The sequence below is a fragment of the Dermacentor silvarum genome, chromosome 1, assembly GCF_013339745.2.
Source record: "Dermacentor silvarum isolate Dsil-2018 chromosome 1, BIME_Dsil_1.4, whole genome shotgun sequence".
In the NCBI taxonomy this organism is placed as follows: domain Eukaryota; kingdom Metazoa; phylum Arthropoda; class Arachnida; order Ixodida; family Ixodidae; genus Dermacentor; species Dermacentor silvarum.
In genome coordinates this window covers 195587384-195608797 of record NC_051154.1, presented here as the reverse complement: position 1 = coordinate 195608797, position 21414 = coordinate 195587384, and the positions used below count along the sequence as shown (strand labels likewise).

General features: G+C 46.7%; 1 protein-coding gene across 1 annotated transcript in view; it reads left to right on the top strand.

Moving 5' to 3' along the window:
• The window catches only part of LOC119436280 (nose resistant to fluoxetine protein 6-like), an 81959-nt gene extending 74995 nt beyond the window's left edge, over window positions 1-6964 (top strand). Inside the window, exons 14-15 of the mRNA XM_037703084.2 lie at window positions 1500-1642; window positions 6346-6964. Coding sequence (XP_037559012.1) covers window positions 1500-1642; window positions 6346-6726 — 524 coding nt within the window. The 3' untranslated portion in view covers window positions 6727-6964. The remainder of the gene's footprint in view (window positions 1-1499; window positions 1643-6345) is intronic.
• Window positions 6965-21414: the final 14450 nt, after the last annotated feature.

Genomic DNA, 21414 nt, shown 5'->3' with positions numbered 1-21414 from the left:
GATATTACATTTCCATATAATGGCTTCCTTCCCTTCCTAGTGTGTTGTCGGTACTCGAGCTGTGTTGTATCAAGTCCGACCGACCAACGTTGTCAAGTTTTTGTTACTTGCCTATAAGCAAATTTACTCCCCCCCCCCCCCCCCCCCCCCTTTAGAGCACTGTTCGACACAAGGACATCTGCTACTGCAAAGACACCAAAAGTTCATGCGCCAAAGAAAGAAAGAGAGAGGTTGGAGGATAGGTGGCCATTAAAGGCCAAAGGCCACGAGCTTGCGTAGTGCCAAGCGAATGGTAGCGCTAAGCGGCAACAACACCGACGAGCACGAAACCGTGAACGCCTGTGAACCGTGAACGGTGAACCGCGAAACCGTGAATGCCTTACTAAAGCAACACACATAAAATTATCTTTGTGAAAAGGAGGTGTTCTAAGCACGCTGCAGTTATCTGCTCGAAATCGACTGGACTCCTTGATTTACTCTACATTGTAGCTATACAGACATGTAAGGGAGTGCGCATAATGTTATTCTTTTTTTTTTACTTTCTTTCTGCCGTAAGATTCACTAACTCTACTTATATTTTAATATAAGTAGAGTTAGTGAATAATATAATATTTCCACTTATTTTTTTATGCCAGCTATCCCAAAGTAATAGGAATGGAAAAACAACAACACCAACAAAAGGTAACCAAAACACAAAGCCCTGCCAAGTCTATAACAAAGTGGCAGAACCCTAGCAGAGCAAGTCCGTAGATCACGATCAAAATGAAGGGACAAAATCTTCTAAGACTACTGGAATAACGCAAGCATGTATATACATATAATGTGAACATAGAGGAAATTAAGATTGCACATTACCTGTCGTTCACAAGGAATTTATCAATTTTCGGTCTACGAGAAAATGTTATCGAGCATTGAAAGCCACTCTCTCTTCGTTGGGGCACGGCCAGGGTCTAAGCACTTTCTGCACGGTGAAGGGGCGTTCTGCACATCACTTTTCTACTATAGTACCTGCGTGTAAGTGAAACCATGTCTGTGTGCACGTTACTGTGCTTGAAGCTGTTGTTAGGATGACTTGTTCCCATATGTAGACCTTATTTTTCCATTAGTGCTGTACGGCTGTGCGTGTTCTGTCGAATTTTTGTTACGACACAAAGCTGGAGCTATATGAATGTGCTAACATCTCTTACGTATTGTCTTATTACCTTGAAAAAATGTATCTCCCTCTCTCTCGCTCTGACGCAGAAGAACTAGAACTGCATGCGAACTTCATTTACTTTTTTTAGCAAAGTCTGCTGTAGATTTCGATCTCATGACGTTGTCTGTTCCTATCTTACAATAATTTTCGATTGTCACTTCTATGTGAAAAGGCGTAACCGTCATCATTGCAGGGTGACTAAAGCTCTTTCTTTTATTTTCATTTCAATTATCAAAAAACAAAAGCACAAAACAACGAGATTAGCAAAGTGCGCTTCCCAAGCTTGTGCTCGCGTACTGCGCAGGCTTCCTGGACTCCCTGTTATCGTGGCCACCATTCAACGCGCTGGGTAACCTGGCCTTCATGGCATACCTGATGCATCCACTGGTCATTCTCTACCACTCCAGCAGGACCAGGGATCTCATCTATTATAGTCAGTACGAAAAGGTACGCACTTTCCCACCTGCGCGAACATGTGGCTTGGAACCTGCCGTTTCAAATTGAGCCATCTCATCTATAACAAATTACTCTAAAAGGCAGCTACCTATGCTAAGAATACTTCACATTCTGGTGTCTAGGATGTTATCATTCCTTACAGCGGTCGGGGGAGGGCGATTGTGATATTCAGCCCTGAATACTCTGCATATGACATGATGGTGTCTGCTTTTTTTTTTTTTTTTTTTTTTTTTTTTTTTTTTGCTTGTGACCCTGAGGAGATCGTAGCGCAGGACGTAAAAAATAGTAGCGCAGGACGCTAAATTGTTGGAAGTAATTGGAAAGATCGATAACTTGTCCGTCGGATGGCATGCGGTGCTACATTGTACTTTTCGCTGTGGTGGTAACGGACTCAGAAGCAATTCACTGTGTGACTGACGTCCCACATAAAAACAATGAGAAGGGCCGGTACTTTGTAGCGATGCGTTATGCTTTATTCTATGCTAGTCTTATCATCCACCGATCATGGCCGGCTGATCCCGTTGATAACGTAAGCGGACCGTCGCTCTGACCACTCTCCGAGCGCGAAAAGCGCGAGAAGCCATTAGCATCGGAAAGGCATCGCTACAAAACACCAGCCCAGGAGCTCGATTGGTCTGAAGAGTTTCGCCTGTCCACTTTGTCCGCTTTGTCTGCTTACTGTAAGAATACACTCCACATAACTTCTTTCTTTTAGTGAGGCTGGGGGCGTGTATGAGGCACACATGAAAGCTTTTATAATGGCTGTTATTAAATAATTTTCATGTTTATTTTCCTATACTATCTTTTACGTCCATACTAGCTTGACGACTAAGGCTGTGTTCCAATAATCACCGTAGACGGCTAAATAGGCCCCTAGGTGCACAGCGGCCATCCTGAGTCTTGTTCCAATTCAGACCAGTACGGAAAAAAATAAAGAAAAAAAATAGGAATGTTTTATTTCTGAACCAAAATAGGTTATCGCATAAGCTGCGACCACTGTGTGGCGTTGGCGAGTATGTGGCAATCAAATGTCTATTACCCACGGAAGCTGAGCACACTTAGGGAGAATGAACTAGAAGGCAAGAAAATACTTAGCGGCGGAGAAACGCGACAAAGTGCCCTCTACCGACCACAGTACTTAAACCTTCAGACGCCACAAACGTCTTGCTCGACAGCACGCGCGTCTCAAAGAGCTATTTGGCGTTCGGCGACAAAAATTGCAGAAAAAGCTTTGTAAATGCATTTGGTTCATTGAAGAAACTGGCACTTGATCGCGTATATTTTGTTGCACTCAGAACTTTAAGCTACAGTTTGTTTTTCGTTGCGTAATTGCGCAGAGAACAGAGAGCCGGCAACCGGCATATCTGCAGGAGTAGTACAGATGGCTATACGAATATGCCGCCTCGATGTATGTGCACTGTTTTGTGTGGAGCCGTGTTGGGCGAGGACGTAGCTTCCGTGAAACGGAAGCCTGCGGGAGACCTCGAGAAAAACGCATCTGTGGTAAACGACAGCTTCGAGAAGACAGTACCTAAGTAATGAACAATGCAGGCTACTTGGCTGTCCAAACAAGGTGGCGGCTGAGCGGAATGCTTGGAAACTTGACTAGAAGGTCGCCTGCGCCCAAGAAAACGTATACATTCTTTATTATACGCCTAATGTAAGCTACGTTGTTTTTCATGTTTGCACAAACAAACAAACAAACAAACAAACAAAAAAACAAATTAGAACGACAGCGATAGTATGTGCTTTTCCGACGCGATGGGGCGTCAAGTCGCATAGACGTTCCTGATGTGTTTCATCATTTGGGCTCGAAGCTGTCTTAGATATTAACGTAGGTTGTCTCCAATGCTGGCGACAATAAAAACACACCTTCAGTTGCACAAAGGGAACAAAAATTTTGGCATTAATTTCACTACGTAATGGAGCCAGACTTATTGCGCCGATGAGTGTATTTTGTTGCTCTTCATATTTTTTTATTTGTTATTTTATTTTTTATTTTTCGTGGGGGGCGGGGGTCGGAAAGCTGTGTGAATGGTGTACGATGTTGCATAAATATGGCCGTGCGTGTATGACCAATGCGTGGATATACATACTGCTGCCCTTAAATGTAATCCCGAAAAAAAAATAACTTGAAGAGGCGCGCACACGATGTTGCACTTCGCCGGATTCTTCAGTATCGGTGAGCTGACACATATATTCAACACTAGGTGACGCAAGCTCACTTTCAATTTGCAGTAACGCCCGGAGTCCATGCATGCATGAGTACTGTTTTTCTAATTGTAGAGAAATCAAGGACTGTCGTTTTTACTTCCTTGACGACTGATTTGAAAGAAAATGTGCCTTGTAGTGTTTGAGGGTCGATGTCACACTCTCTGCTAGATTCGAGGCAGTGATGCGTGAGGATAAACCAGAACACGAGAGATTAGCACCCATGAATTGTACTCAGAATCAAACGTGTGATCTTTCGAATTTTGTCAGATTACACACACAGCTGTCAGAAATAATTGCTGCAAGACTAAAGTGGAAGTATGCAATGACCATATGTAGCACATACTATAGTTAGCCCATTGTCAGCACCACTCTGGCTCGGGCATACGTCTCCTATTCACGATTTCCGTCACGAACAGAGGATGATATATTCTTTTCTTTTCTTTAAACACTGTCTTTCAGGCACTGTGAATATTTCAAAATAAACCAGCACCTATGTCATCTTGTAGCAGCTAAACTATATGATATCGCCGTTTCGGCTTCCAGCTGCGGGTACTGCAGATAATATTTAGCACTATGGAAAAGCACCACTGTGCACATGTTTGCTGTTGCGCAGAAAGAAACAGCCACATGGAAGGCTGTTGTAACAATTAAAACATTGCCTGCAGGCGCTAAGCTTGGTTGCCTGGAAGGTTTGGGTAGTTTACCTTTGCGCGTTGTAAATTTGAGCTTAATTAAGCTCACCGCTTATTGTGGTGGAATCAGCGTTTCATTGTTATCAGTGCTACTCTCGCTTTCGATTTCCCGCGCGTAGCAAATCAAACGTCCTTTGTGTTTCACTGGGGCGTCTAAATCGTGAAGCTTTGTGCTGGTTGGCACGCCTGTTTATTTATTTGTTTTTCTGACAGCTTTCCTGTACCTCTCTACAGTGCAATAAATAACCTTACCCGCAAACTGTTCTGCTTTGAGGAAGAGCGCACGAAACGTGAGCCACGTACCCTCTGCATGACGAGTTCGGCCTCGCTACCGTGTTCACGACAGTTTTTGGAGGTAGTTGTACATTCGTTCTGTCGGGAACGCTAGTTGTTAAAGGCGCTGAAGGAACCGCAGCTCGAGGAAAATGTTGCACCTTTTAGCGCACTGAAGCGTCTCGCTGCTAGGCATGCAATAAGGCAACGAACCGCATCCACGCATTCGGCGCGGAATTCACGCCGCTTAAGTGCCGCGCCTCGCCGCCATTCGCAAAGGAAGCCACCGCGTTTGTGTATCGAGCCGTGCTCGCGTTTGAATGTACTTGTACGCGTGATTCGTGGTTCGATAAACATTCCCACGGTTTTGTTCTCTCCATGAGACCTGACGTGCTATCTTTTTTTTTCTTCCTCTTCCTTTGTCCGCTCCATCGTCTTAGTCACGAACCGAACCTGCGCTTTTAGACTCGCTTGCGCGGCGCAGCACGATGCTACAAGCCGGCGGATGGAATCGTCAGACACGACTCTCGACTCGCGAATAAACTGTAGTATACGCCGAGCGGGAGAAAGGCCAGCATGGTTCCTTCATCGACGGACTTGTCGAACTTGCGAATGGAGTCAGGAAATATAGTGAATTAAGAGTTGAGCGCCATTCGAATACGTACGTTACAGAATAAATTCGCAGATATTTTATGCACAGTCAGCGGACTACCTCTGGCCGTCAGCAGCTGTTCTCGCCATTTAGCTGGAATTAACTCTTTATGAGCAATTTTCAGTTAATGGCATGCTTATATACCTATGAAATTGCACTTCAAAATGTTTTGGTGCGACATTACCAAACGCATGTCGAACGGGAGCCCATCAGTTAAAATTGGATCGTGTCCAACATAAGTGGCGCCCGTCAATCCTAGCCGATTTATCTTCGTTTGGAGCGGCGATTAGGGCTTATTTTTTTTATTGATATGATATAAGGAGATGTTGACGCACAAATAAGGCGCCGGTTAATCCTTAGCTCTTGAATGGGTCTAACCTAGAACATTTTGAAGCACTGAGTAACACGTACTACTCTAAATCTACTAGTACGCTCCTATACACATGCTGTGGATCATCTGGGAAAACCAATGCTTATTGACTTCCGGCCACCCTTACCGCGCTCCGTGTTAAAATTAACATTAAATTCTGGGGTTTTACCTGCCAAAACTAAGATATAATTATGAGGCACACCGTAATGGGTGGCTCCGGATTAATTTTGACCACCTGAGGATAATTAACGTGCCCCCAATGCATCGCTCCGTGTTGGCAGCAGTTCTGCTGCATGACGTGCGCTGCGTCAGGAAGAGATGAGTGAGCAAGTGCTCACTGTTCCTCTGCTTCTGTTGGTGACAGGAGTGAACGCCGAAACGTGAACGGGCCAAGCGAGAGTCTCGTCTCCCTATATAGACCGGCACTTGTCGTGGGCCTTGTAGCATCGTCTCTCAGTCACTTTCAATTTCCCGGCCCGCACGCTTTGCGCAGGTGTACGCCTTCTGCGGCCACTTCCTCATCACGCTGGTGTTGTCGACGTTCTTCTACGTGGTCGTCGAGATGCCGTTCACCCGGCTCGGAGCGATGCTGCTCCGGACGCGCGTCTTCCGCAAGCCGTCGCGGCGCTCGGGCGCTGCCAGCGCTGCCGGGACCGAGAGCGGCGCGGGAGTGCGGAGGCCGCCCAGGCCGGCTTCGGCCATCGTGGCCGACATTGCTCGCGGCGTGACACCGTTGGCCTTCATCAAGGCCAGGGCCCACGGCACCGCGAGGCGCAGCGGTTCCGCGCAGGCCGCCGAGCTCAGCGCCAGCACCGACGGCGGCAGGCCCACCAACGGCCGCTTCCGGAAGACCGGAGACTCGAGCCACCTATGATGAGCACGAAGCGAGCCGAGGCACGACGCGCCCTTTTTGTGACACGACGCATGGTCAGCGGTACATCCGGTGGCGCCCTTCTCCGTGGAAGAGTGCAAGACGCGGAGAATGCAGTGTGGTTTGCGCGCCAAATTGTGAAAATGTGGATATTGGTATAGCTTTGACTTTACGATCCTACACGTAGCTGACGCAAGAGGATGACCTTACGCTGAGTTGAACTCTGAAATTGCTTAAACCATTGGGCTGGTTATTTTCTAAATGTCAAAAAAAAATGAATGAAATGCACTATATCCGGGGAAGAGAACTTAAATTGACTGCAAACAGGATTACATGTGAATTCAGTTTAGTGGTAATGGCAGTAATGGTGCCTTCCAGGTGCAAATACATGCTGAGTGGTGGCTTCTTATTATCTACGAGAAATACATCGTGGCTTATTACTCTAGGGCATTTGTTTAACTAAGATGCCCTGTATCGCAGGCTGGTTTGCAAGACACTGGATATGCGCATTATGCCTTTCTTGTTCTTTTTCTTGAAGTGCTTGAGTTTATCCTTGTCGGTGCGGCAATATTTTCGTGAAGGTGAAACTGGAGACTCCTTCCTATAACTATGAAATTGCACTCCAAAATGTTTTTGTACGACATTACCAAAAGCATGTCGAACGGGAGCCCATCAGTTAAAATTGGATCGTGTCCAACATAAGTGGCGCTCGCCAATCCTAGCCGATTCGTTTGGAGCGGCGATTAGTGCTTGACATTTTAGAAGCACTGAGTAACACGTACTACTCTAAATCTACTGGTACGTTCCTATACACACGCTGCGTATTATTCAGGGAATGCCAATGCTTCTTGGCTTCCGGCCGCCCTTACCGCGCTCCGTGTTAAAATTGAAATTAAATTCTGGGGTTAGTCTCTGCATGGGTGTGAGAAATCCTGGCTCCGTCCTATTCATCAAGCTGTTCGCGAGCTTCTTAATGACCGTCATGGCCGTTTCACCGGCAAAAGGAACCGCGAACTAGATTATTGTTATGGAGCTCGCCAGTGACAATTTTTTTTTTTTTTTTACGAACTAAATGCTTTGTGAACCCGGCCCATGTATTCTAAAGAGCTTAGAGAGTTCATATAGTCTCTCTTTTCTCTTACACGGATAGTTTAAGGGATCGCATAGGGCGCAGTATTCTTTGTGATCGACGGCTTAAGCAGTTACTTTCATTGCTCGGCATATGTGATGGCACACTTGGCTGAGGTAAATAGGATTTCGTCCTATATTCGTTGGTTTCTCGACAGGGTGAAACTGCTCTTTAAACCTCGTGCTGTGGAATACCAACCATGTTTTCCTCAAATCGCCTTCTGTCCCATGCTTATTCATTCGTGATTACAGCATTTAAAGCGCTTTACTCCAAACTGCAGTGTAATTTTAAAGAAAAATACGAACTTTATAACACTTCTAAGTCCGCTGGAGCGGCATCCGCGATTCTGCCTTGTGACAAGTATTTTGCGGGTACTTGCCCTCCGATTGCACATACTTTATGTCTTTAGTAGAAGAAGATGTGTTACACCTTTGTAGTTACCTCTTATGGCGGCTGTTGTGCGGTCGCCATTTCATCCTAACGTAACCGAAAGCGGTGCGTGCAGTCACCGAGCCCCTGTAGGGGTTTCAGGGGTTTAATATCACACCGAACATTACTGTGGGAGATGTTCTGTGCTAGTGTCCTTGACACTGATTCACTACACAGGGTCTATTATGTTATGGACGAATTCGATGAATTCTTTTCATTATCATTTATCTCTGACGAAGTGCTCTTATATTTAGCTCAGTGTGTGTGTTTATCTGACGTCGTTCCAAGAACGGAGCAGCGTGCGTGCGGATAAGTTCCGATATTTAGTCTAAATGTGTGCCACTTTTACAGCGTTGCCGGAGCATTAACATTTCTCGTTAACAGCTTCACTAAGCGCTATAGATATTTGTGTATAAGATAGCTGCTTCAGTAATACGCAGGTGCAAAAAAATTTAAAGCCATTTCCTCACGGTCATACTAAGGAAGATAAACGTGTCATGCGCCTTATTAATATAATGTGTTAAATATTTCACGCCTGTGTAGAACATGATAAAAATAGATTTGGCCTTATATTATATAATGCTAGCCATGCATGATACAAGTTTCGAGGTTTTCGCAGAATGATGGCGCGGCAGTATTTCTTCTTTTTTTTTCCCATGGAAAGATTTATATTTGTTTTATGTTTGTGATCTTTCTGTGAATAAATGTTTTGTTCTTTACCACTGACTCACGTCTTCTATTTCACAGTCCCCAATTTGGATGTGAATTGTGAAATGTGTGAAATAGGAATTGGTTTATGAGTGCAAGTGACGCTGCCAGCGCGTAACAATACCGCAGAATTATATTTCAGCCTAGAGCTCAGCAACGATACTATGCGTTACTGAACACAGAACAGACAGCGTTGAGATGGTTTAGGCGCTTCGGGCGTCGTCCTCAACCAGACATCTCTCTGCAACTGTCGTTTTGTTAAATGGGGCCTAAAACGCTTTTGGGTGAAGTTGAAAAAAAATTTCCCGTGGTTGAACGCTGTTAAACCAAGTTTGTCGACTGATAGCATGGTCTTGCTTGCTTTGGGACTCAGACGGTGCTCGGCGCCGTCAGCTACTACCGCATCTACAATTGCACCACAAGACAACACACAGACGCTGCTCGGTGCGGTAGCAGCAGCGAGCGAATTCACCTTCATGCTGCGTCTCGCTTCAACCCGAACTAAGCGTCGAAAGCACAGCGCATACGAAGCTACCAGCACTCGACACACTTTGTACACATCGCAGATCGCTTTCAATATACGGGCGCCCACGTGGTGTACGCAGCAGCCGCCGGTAGTGGCAGCCGGCTAGGTCCCAGTTTGACCTTGGCTGAGCTTAAAGGTCAGATTTACGGAACCAGACATTTTCTGGGTTTGTACCTGAAGTAGTAGAGCTATCGCTCTAAAACGTAACGGCTCTTCTGGTTGTAGCTTTACTAAAGTATGCGTAGGTTTCGTGCACGTAATACCAGTGGTCCTTGTTTTACAAACGGTCAGTGTTACGTCATAAACGAAACTCCAAAATTATGATTTCTTAGGAGATGAACTGGCTTAATTAAGTTAAACATGCTGCACAGGCGCGATGTAGTCGTTTCAGGTGTGTTTCATTTCTTCAGATGAAAGTGGCGGCATGCGGGCATCAGCCGAAGGGCGTAGGCACTCCCCCTCCCTACCATCTCCGCAATGAAAAAAAAAAAAAAAAAATCAACGTGGCTTTTGCTGGCTGCCGCAACAGGCACGCTGATATTATGAGCGACGCGATGTAAGAGCATCGTGAAAATTGTAACTGGGAACTAGATTGTCAAATCAATAATGGCTTACACTGGTAATTTATAACCGCCAACGTTTGAGCAGAAGAAAAAATGGGGGCATCAATGAGGGGCTTCTATTTCTGGCCAGAGACATTAAGCGACAACACCGCGCCATTATTGTTTATTCCAGGCATCAAGCTCTATAGCACATTCGTCCCTTAAGAAACTAAAATGGTTCTGAGTATAGTCACTTGCGATCAAGCGAAATTCGAGAAGGCCTTCCTGCTCACCCGTAAGTATACCAGCTCAACGCTTGAGTGCGAGTACACTGTACCTCCTAATCTCCCGACGTCACGCGCAGAGCACTTGGATTACAAATACCTGCTACGTTTACTTTTGATGCGCGTAATGCCGTAGTTTTGAGGGCTCTCCCAACGAGCTCACTTATACATCGCGCTACGAGGAGAGAGAGCGAGAGAGAGACATGACGATAGGAAACACTGAGAGGTTACCCAGAAGATATCCATTGTTGGCTACCCTGAGCTGAGGAAAAGAAAAACGGATGTAGAAAAAAATGAGAAAAGAAAAGCTCAACTTGTCTCAGACAACGCCAGCAAGCATCACTTCAACATTCGCTCGTGCATCTGGGGCTTTGTACACACCCGACAAGCGCAACGTGCGGCTCGTGCATAGCATACAGGGGTGTCATAGTGCAGTTAGACGCCTACTCTGGTGACTGTGAGTGACTATGTAAGGCAAAATGATCAGTGAAAATGTAGGAGAGACGATATGTGACGGATGCGACATGCGCGTGGATGCAGAATTGCAAGTACACATTTCCTTTTACTTTTTGTTGTGGTGGTTTGTAGTTGTCTTGCTTTGGGAGGCAGTATGTGTACTTCAGTGATTATGCTGACGGGCGCCTGGTCGACTTGTCTACCTTTCCTACCCCTACTCCTCCTCCTCCTTTACAAGTCGAGCAATGGTAGACATTCCTCAGCTAGCCCGTAGCCATCTCTGCGAATCTTCCTCAAGGCGCAGGCATGGCGACAATAGACTCATTGAGCAACTGACACTGGTTATCAATGAATACCCGAGAGCAAATGGCTATATCACGAAGGACGTGGTGCAGAAGCCATCACCTGTTCCTGTATCCATAGCTCTGCAGTTTGAAGGGATCGCTGTAAATGCAGGAGAATCTCGGTAAAGGGAAATCGCCCAAACGAATTGCCAGTCAGATGGAGCAACCGGATCTTAATTGTTTGGCTTTGTATTTGAACAATGTAAAAAATACTTCCGTTAATCGTAACCAAAATGTTCGCAACTGCCTAGAAACTGAACTAAAAACCAATCTCTAAAAGATTTAAGAAAGTCATTCTTGCTGAAGTGCGGCATGCGCCGGGCGTCCAGAGTGTCCCTTTATGTGTGAAATAGCGACGCAGTCGTGGTTGACTTTATTCGCTACTGTTACAAACTTCTCTCGCTCAGAATCACGCAGCTTCAAACAGCGCCAATTCCTCTTTCGATGTTTGTGCCAACGAAAGCGGAAATGAAGTGACGGAAGTGCCGCAAAATAACTGTTGCGAAAAACCCCGCAATTATTCGGTTATCGGAGTGCTGCCAACCTCTATTCAAGTTGACAGAAGATGCAGATTTGGTGCATACATTAACCATACTTTCGTCTATCTGTAGTGGCAGCATGACGATGCTTGAAGCACAGACTGACCAGGTCGCATATTTCTGCCTCTTTTTTGTATATATTGTCGCCATCTCAACATCGACGAGCGGCGACACGGGGAACCGCGACAAGTCATCGGCGTGCGAGCGGCGCGCCGCAGCTCGAAGCGAATTTCGACCACCAGCCGCGAGCTGTGTGCCCGCGGATAATTTTGCGTACCAGACTTTAAGGCGTTGACTTTTCAGCGCGGGCAACGACCTCGCAGTCGGTTGCTGTTTTCACTCGACGCACAATCGACGCGTTTCTCTTCTTGCGCTGGAATGGCACGCAGCTTATCTCACTGGGGCGCGCGAGTCGCGAGCGCCGTGCGATTCTTGCTCGCGCAACGACCATATCGCTCCGGGACGCCGAGTGGGTTCTGCATTATACTGCGCTGCTCCAGTACACGTGCTGCGTGCACCGAAGCAACGCTAAGAGAAAACGACCCTTTTGTGTACGCGGCGTTCCGCCGATTGGGAACAAGGATAGTCTGCTTGATCGGGAAGAGGAGAACAAAGTAAAAACAAAGTCAGCCACGGCGTGTACTCGGCCACATGGCGGCCCTTTGTGCGCCGAAAGGAGACATCAAGGAAGTGAAAAGCCGCACGAAAAAGTAGCTCTCCACAAAGCGAAATGAAAAGTCGGCGAAGGTTTAGCAGTGAATGAAAAATATATGGGACGACTAGTATCGGACGACGTCACTGGCAAAGGGTGCAGTTTGTCGGCACAGAACACGGCTGAGGAAAAGCTGTTTGTTGCTTTCGGCCACCACACGTCAACCCCTCTCCCCCTCTCCCTGCCCCTTAACAGAACACATATCTTTTCTTCCCAGTTTTTTCTTTTTCTTTTTTTTTTTGTTCACGCCAATCTTGCGCAACCTTCACCATGCATTATCGAGAAAAAATAAGAAATTGGAAGCACGCGAAGATACGGTATTTTTCTGTCGTCTTTCCTTGTATGCCATGCGACAGTTACGATGGAACCACCACGCTCTGAGTACAATTAAAAACCCCGACAAAACAAAATCAAAACTATAACTGAAAAGCGTAGCATCCTTTCCTCGCCAGGTTCACGTCAGCTCATGTTTCCTTAGAAATATATCGAGCCTTGTATTCTTTGGGCTGCTGCTATTTGTGTGTGAGAGAGAGATAGATAGACGTAGGAAAGGAGAACGAGCTTAACCAAGGATGCGTTGCAGTGGGCAATCCTTCTACCACAACTGTGGCTAGGAGTTGCCTTCATCGAAGCATATTCACTACTTCTCGAAATGGTCGTCATGGTCGATCTCCGCGGCTGCGGAAGAAGCATATACCATCTATAGTATATTACTGTTCCCCGTTTTGCTTGCACAAACACTTCATCTCCTACGCATTAGGAAGACTAGGCGAGCCAACACTGTTCGTTCAGTAGATACTTGATCACTGGAGAGCAGTTCTTCCCTCGAGGGTCAATAACGCACTGAAGGCGGTTCATAGTCTTGAGAATTCTATTATATTCCTCTCTTCCCCTACACCGGTATAGGGCAGCCGCCAACAGGATGCTCTTCCCGTTAACACTCCTAGCTTCTTCAAGTTACCCTCTCTATCTCGCCTTATCCGTACATATGAGAAAATATAAATGAAAGATCGAGCTTGAGTTAATAACGGCAATGACAGATGAATACTTGTGAAGGAAATTCCCAGTCACTGCTGATGAGGTAGCTTTGTATCGCATCGTAAGAGCTCAGTTGGTAGATGTAGTGGAATTATACCAATTGATCAAGCGGCGGCTAAGTTCTGCTGTGTGTTCCCACAACACCGCCGAGATGTAGTACAAAGCCAGCACTGTTTGCGTGGGCCGGCAAACCATACATTAAAAGGGGAAGGCGCTGACGATGCTCGGGCAGAATGTGAGCGAATTATTAGAGAAAGAAAGCAGGGATTCAAAAACAAGACGGTGGTCTTCAGTGCAGGAGGAGGCTGCAGTAAATGAGTTCAGAGCCGTCGAAACAGCTAAATGCTGCTGTCTTTTCTGCTTCTTTCTTTATTTACTCTTTCTCTTTACGAGATGTGGTTTGTAGTGGGAACGCCAGCTTACCTTGAAGATAATGTCACGTGACACGAAACACTGGAAATTATTGAGCATATGTTGATTTCAACGATCCAATGTAATGTCCTGTCCGTCCTGTCTACTTCGTGCTGTACCTACAGTCATGGGCAACCTCTGTAAAAGTAGGCAAAAATCTTTTTCAAGAACAAACGTTTGCACTGGATCGTAACTACTATGGTCAGCCACACTGTTAGAGCTTTCTTCCACACGGAAACGCGGTAAATCGCAATTTGTTCTCGCATCACAATTTATCTTCGGGGGACAAGATGAAATCGCTCTCTATTGTTCTTCTTTATTTGGCCAAGAAGCTGAATTTTCAAGGTTCCCCACAAGGTGGTCGCCCTGCTCGCAGTTCGTCATGATTGCGGGGAAGCTTACATTATGAGCATTTTCTTTTGTCAATCTCTCTTGACGAGCTTGAAGCGTTAGACGTGAAGGAGGCTCAGGCCATCATAACAGCCGCGGTGAGTCAGCAGAATTAGTTCTCGTATCGTCATCATCAGCCGGCCTGACTGCAAGAGTCGTGAGGGAGGTAGTGGCCGAATACTGCACCAGGAAGGTCAATTCCTGTTCTGGTGAGGAGGTGTTTTTGTTGAAGCTTAGTGGGCCTTCCTAGTTTGGTTGCACCTGAACTAGTATAGCCCCACTGGCTCTCGTCATATTTTTTTTTGCCAGTGTCAGGCGACACTTCAAGCCTGAAAAACGTAGTGGACTTACTGGGATTCGAACTTACGACCTACAGATTAGAAGCCCGGTGTTCTACCTCTGATCCACCCCACCACTTAGTATACTTAGTATACTTAAACGTAGAGAGACGTTTTTCGTAGCTCGTCTGCATGTCTCGGTTAGTTACTGAACTGGCACTCAGAACAGTTGTCAGTTCAGCTGAAGGGCAACGGAAGATTAGTAAAATTTGCAGCCTTCTTATTTTCATTAATTGCTGCACTGAGTCAGCAAGTACTTGGAAAAAATTTTTTTTCTTTCTTCTTCCGTGACCCAGCATCAAGAACTACGCAAGCCATTTCTGAAGTTTTTCAGGCCTTAGTTTTCTTGTTTATATTTTCTAATGCGAGCTTTTCAGCAATGACCACTTGAATTTATCAAAACAGCGTCACCCAGACAAACAATTCTATGCGCTGACACTGCACATTACCGTTTATTAAAAAAATTAATTCTGAGGTTTTACGTGCCAAAACCACGATTTAATTATGAGGCACGGCACAGTGGGGACACCGGATTAATTTTCATCACCAGGCGATATCTTTAACGTGCCCCCAAACACGGGCCACGGCCGTTTTTTTGCATTTTGCCTCCACCGAAATGCGGCCGCCGCGGCCGGGATTTGATCCCACGACCTCGTGCTTAGCAGCGCAACACCATAGCCGCTAAGCCACCCGCTGCTGAGCGCGAGGTCGCGGGATCGAATCCCGGCCGCGGCAGCCGCATTTCGATGGAGGCAAAATGCAAAAACGCCCGTGCGCTTGCGTTGCAGTGCACGTTAAAGAACCCCAGGTGGTCAAAATTAATCCGGAGCCCTCCACTACGGCGTGCCTCATAATCAGAACTGGTTTTGGCACGTAAAACCCCAGAAAGAAGATGACGCTAAGCCACCACGGCGCGTACATTACCGCTTATCGGCTCACTTTATCACCGTTAAAGTTTGCACAACATGAGCCGCGGGAGAGAGCTTGAGTTTCTCGCAAAATAAGGACGTATATGAGCAGCGTTTTACTCCCGCGGTATAACGCGACAGTTCAAACCTCAATGTGCTTTTTCATGACAGTTGACATCTCAATGCTTTCTCATGGCTGTTTTATTACAAGTATTTCTGCGAACAGTTGCCCATGGCTACGCCGTAAAAGATTGACCTATGAGGATATGGGGACGTTAGTTTGTTCAATTTGATAATTATCTTGTAAACACGAGTTCAACCTAAGTTTTCGTTGCCTCGGTGAAAATGCAAAAGCACTCTCGCACCTATCCAAGGAGCATGGTCTACAAGCGTATCGTTCCGCTGCCCTCGAACAACCCATGGAAATGTGTTTGGTGCATCCTTGATTATTACTCTAAAACAAGTGAGTGCAAAGGTATTATGAGTTTTTTTTATTAATTCACTGCTTTAAGAAATGTGAAGATTTTTTACAGTCCGTTACGCCAAGCACTGGCGATGTGCATGGCACGGCATGCACCTAAACCCATAACGTCGCCGCAAAACTTCCATTATAAAAATAGTGAAGCACTTCCGTTGTTCTGAGTAAAAACCCGATTTCCTTACAGGATAAAACCATTGAGCTATTATTTCCCTCTTCAGTAATTCAACACGGGGAGTAATTTTGTACTGATGGTTGAAGGAGCTTGTTTTTAACTTCAAATGTAAATTCACAAATGGACAACAGATTTACTCCCATGCTGTTACGTATTTACTCCCATGTTACGTATATAAATTCTGGGGTCTTACGTTGCAAAACCACGATTTGATTATGAGGCATACCGTAGTGGGGGACTCCGGAATAATTTTGACCACCAGGGGATCTTTCACGTGCCCCGATGCACAGGACATTTGCATTTCGCCTTTATCGAAATGTGGCCGCCGCGGGCGGGATTTGATCCTGCCACTTCGTGCTATATATAGCAGCGCAACGCCATACCCGCTAAGCCACCGCGGCTGGTATATGAATGGAAAACTAATTAAGGAATATCTTTTAGGAATGTATATCTGGGAAATTGCCTACTTACCGCTGAAAAGATATCTTTCTGTAGCCCCTAATAAAGGGCCAAAGTGTCCTTACATCGAGGTAAATATTCACTGCTCCTCTTCGCAGGGTGTTTGGTGGACACAAAATGTGATTTATGGACAATTTTATTTATTTATTTATTTATTTATTTATTTATTTATTTATTTATTTATTTATTTATTTATTATTTTCATACTCTCAGGACCCGAGGACATTGGAGAGGAGTGGCCTAACAGTAAATTATTAATCGCAACTTTGAAGGTGGCAGGGTCTACGGTTGCAGCGACGGAGGCGGGAAGATGGTTTCAGTCAATCCTTGTTTGCGGCAAAAAAGAGGCATGACAAGTGATAGTGCGGCATAACGAAATTTTAACCTTGAGTTTATGATCGATCCTCGAGGACATGTAATTGGGGGGGGAACAAAACGATCATTGTTAAGTGTCGGGTTCATGTAATAAATTTTTGACACAGAGGTCTAAGCGGACGCACTTGCGGCGTGACTTAAGTGTCGGCAGACCTAAATTAGTTTTCATTGAATAAACGCTGGCGTAGCGGGAGTAATTAGAGGGTACGTAATCGGCCAGCGTGGTTGTGAACGGATCACACGACATTTATTTATTACCTCGTGAGTAATTGTTAATAGGCACTGTCCACGTAAAAGTATCGTTTTACCCCTATGCATATATGCATGGCTAACACGTGTGAAGCCCCATTACGATTTCCCATGGCGCGCTTGCCATCATGCTTAGACAGGGCACCCCTGATGCGCGAGTTCCTACAGATACACATCTACCGGTGGAAGGGTTTTGCGGCAATCTCAACAGCCGAAAGAACTATTCGCTGCGTAGCCGCTGAGTCGTCACCAGATTACACCCTCATTCTCATCAGCATCCTGACCTACACGCAAAGAGAACGCCGGGCGAGGCTGCTTATATGAGCGTCATTGGGCAGGCACATAAACAATTCCCGTTATTGCATAACGCTAATAGAAAACAGGCTGCAGCTCATCGAGCTATAACAGATAAAAGGCAAAGGCCGCTGAGTGCAATCAGCGAACGCGTCCTCTCGGGTTAATCGCGTGGACAACCCGCCGGTGTGTAGTAGCGTCGTGACCAGCTCCATGCAACAAGTGCGCGACTCTGGTCCCGCGACTGGAAACCAGGTCTCCGTGGGAAGGGGAAGGAAAATGAACTGCTTTGCGGAGGGAACACGCGGCGGCGTTTTGCCCGTCGATTGTAGCGAGATATGGGGGCAGTCCGCGGGTGTGCCGAAGCTTGCGTGCCCCGCGCTACCCTGACCCCGCAACTTCTCGGATGCGTCAGGCGTAAGAGTAAACACGGTGAGGAGCTAGAAGCTCGTGACAGATAAACTACCGGCCTTGATGTGATGGACAGCGCGCCAAGTTGCAATCAAGGCGTAAGAAAGAAAAAAGAAAGAAAGAAAGAAATGCGCTCTCTGGCGCCGAAAATATGCGCCTGGCGTATAGTGCAGCCACAGCCGCCATCGATCGAGATTACAGGAGGTCGAACTGCAGTTGCTTCCCTTGTCCTGCCTGCGGTGTATTCCAACGGATGCAGGCCAAGGGCGAGAGAACACCAGTGCTTTTAAGGTCAAGGTGTCTGCATCTCGCTGCCGCGGCTACTTGCGACGATCTTGTACTCGGGTCGTGACGTGCGACTTTGCCGACCTAGCGCAAGTACAGGCTTTGGATATATATATAGACAGGGTGTCCCAAGTATCATGCACCAGCATTTAAAAATATGCTAATGCCACGCAGCTGGACAGAGCCAACGTAATGTTGTTTGCCGTCGCTTGGAGATACTAGTATTTTTGCATTCAGCCTAATTACATAGTTAGTCTTAATTAATGCATAAACTTCTCAAATATTATAAATAGTTGAAAAGTGTCAATGAGAAAACCGTAGAGCAACATGAAAAACTCCTGATACAGCTTTCTGTTGCTCAATACGTGCTACATAAAAGTGTTTTTCCGAGCGTGAAAGAAGCCCGCGAATAAAGGCAAAATTGCCGCGGGACTGGCCGCTCGGCCATCTGAAGTTTCTTTGGTTGTTCCCGCCGTATCCTCAAAGCGGCTTGTCCAGGCTGCAAACCCGGCTGCAGCAATGCGCTTAGGACCTGTATTGTCGTTAAGACGTGCTCTTTAAGACCTTACCGTAACGCCCTTAGGAGCTGCTCAATTTTGCTTTTCTGGGCTTCGAAAATATAAGTCCCATAAAGTAATTTGCGGCAGCGCAAATCAGTGAATTCAAGACATCAGTCTCGTAATGTTTGCGTTTCTACGCAGCTTCAATTCTTCTCGCTATTTTCTGCATGCTCCAATTGCTCTGGCCCACACCACTGAAAACACCATTATTGGTCATGAAGTAAACCAAGCACGCTTTAGACAACGCTCTCGAAACAGTGGTTCAGTGGCACGCGCCGTCCTCTCTATTGCGACCCCCAACCCCCTCGTACCCAAACCCCCGCGTCCTCGCCCCAGGAAGAAACCTTCTCCCAGCACACATTCAGAGGAAAACCATCGGCATTCCATGGAATCGGGCCTCGTTTAGCCGGCATCGATAACGTCCGCGGCTCGACGCAAGAGTGCATCGCGCCGCAACACGTCGCGTCCGTTGCACCATAACGCAGCGCAGGGGGCGGACCGACGGACACGAGGCGCGTACACACATTTAATGCAATTCTCGCCGGCGGCGGCAGAGAGCTCTGCCTCGGGGGGGGGGGGGGGGGCACTCGAGAGAGGCGGACCACGTGTGACCCTGTTTCTCTGCCAAAAAAACGTCGAACTCAGTCTGTCGGACCACTGCAGCCGAAGCAACTCGGGGGCGCTAGCGGCATCCGGCCCGCAGAAGCGGAGGAGATTCAAGAAGCACGGGGCGAGTTTCTGGCAGGGAAGAGGGGGGTAGTTGAGCGGCGTTTCTAGCGCGTAGTTTCCTCGTTAGCCTAGTAAAAAAAGGCCAGACAGGCTGGTGCTCTTCTTTCCCGCCGGTCGGGCTGATTCGGAGCGATCGCCGTGGTCCCTGGGCTGCGTGCGTGCGTGCGTGCGTGCGTGCAGCATCCTCCTCCGGGCGCCACGCGATTTCTGGCCGTCGTCTGGCATCTCCAGGGCGCGTCGCAGCGAAAGATGGCCGCCGATTACACAAGCAGCGCGCGCGTGGGTTGCCGTGAGAGAGAGAATCCGCGCTCGAGGGGAGAAGAGGCCAGATCCGCTGGCGCGAAGTGGTGCATCGCCGGCGGAGTCGACCGGTTCGCTCCTCGGGGTCCCGTTTCACACCGGCGGCCGTGAGCCGCCTTGGCCGTGAATGCGCGCCGCGCCGAACGAGTCCAAGTTCAAGGGACCCAGATTAGACGGCCGCGAGGGCAAGCGGTCTTTCCTTTCCGTTAGCGCGCGGGCGGTGCGGCAGAGTAAACATGCGGACTGTTCCGCCGGGCCCTGACTCGACGCTTCGCTCGCGACCGTTGCGTAGGAAAAACAAATTGCGCGTGCGTCTGTAGCGACGGCGAGCACTTTTGGTCGCAATATTATGAAAGACGAGGTGTAAGAGAGAGAAAAAAAAAAGAAAAGTTCCGAGGCGTTATGCATTGTTGGAATCAATTTTACGGACACTGTTTGACGACTGTTTGTCTTGTATTTTACTTCGGGCGGGAAAAACGTTAACTTTCTATAGGCAGAGCTTTAAATCGAGAATCATACGTATTATTTCCATGCCTCACTAAATTTAGACTATGGAATGTCTTACAGGAAAATTAGAATAACTGTCAATAATTCTGATTATACATCCAGCGATCGAGTATTTACAAGAACTATATTCTGAACCAGATCTCAATACCGTTCCTACTCCAAGTAGCTGCACGCATACTTAAAAAGTAATTCTGTAAGTTGCCTGTATGCATTTTTCACTCAGCAAACCAAGCGACTATAGGAGGATTTTCCCCGCTTCGTGCCCTAGTCACAGCAGTGGGCTGTGTGTTTTGCATATTTCGCTGTGCGCTTCGAGTCGTTTCACTGCTTTCGAATTCCGCCCTGCTTCCTCCTTCGAGCCAATCGCTAGACGATGTAATACCCGTTAGTGCCAATCCGGGAAGACAGGATGGCAAGACTCGACAACATGGCCGAATGCAGCAGCATCCGCAATGATTATCCAGCGTCCACACTGGTATCCAGGTATAGGGTTAGAGGGTTCATCTCAAGAAGTTGGAAGCAGTAGGCTTCCGGCTACTCCATTTCACTTAGATGGTAGAAAAATTTTCATCCATATTAGCCGATACGAATACATACGGCGGTTTAATTTTCTAAAGGCATACACGTGAACGTCTGTTAAGATATGTCTAGTTAAAAAAAAGGCAAAAAAAAAAGACTTCCAGGTTTTGATTTTTCTTTTTCCGAAATTTATTTCAACAATGCGGCGGTTGCCTATGAATCTTTCCTTGATTTAGGCTTACCAAAGACATCATTATGAACAGGACGCGTCAGTGACATCCCTTAATGAACCCTTAATTAACGGAAACTGTGCCGAAACTTGACGACGTCAGGTTTTGACAACGTGGTGACTGTTTTGAGAATAAATCCTGATTCTAGAAATTGCCGAGCCGTAGAGGTATATTTCCAGTTTTTAAAGTCCTCTTAAGGTTGTCCATTATTGCTGCTTAAGAACATCGACTGACTCGTCCTCGTCATCTGCAGCACAAGCACTCAATAAAAACTTAGGTTGGTTGATCAACGGATACGATCCTACTGTGTCTGCGTGCGTGTTTTTTTTTTTTATTTTTTTAGAGGCAGTAGAGAGAACAGTTTTC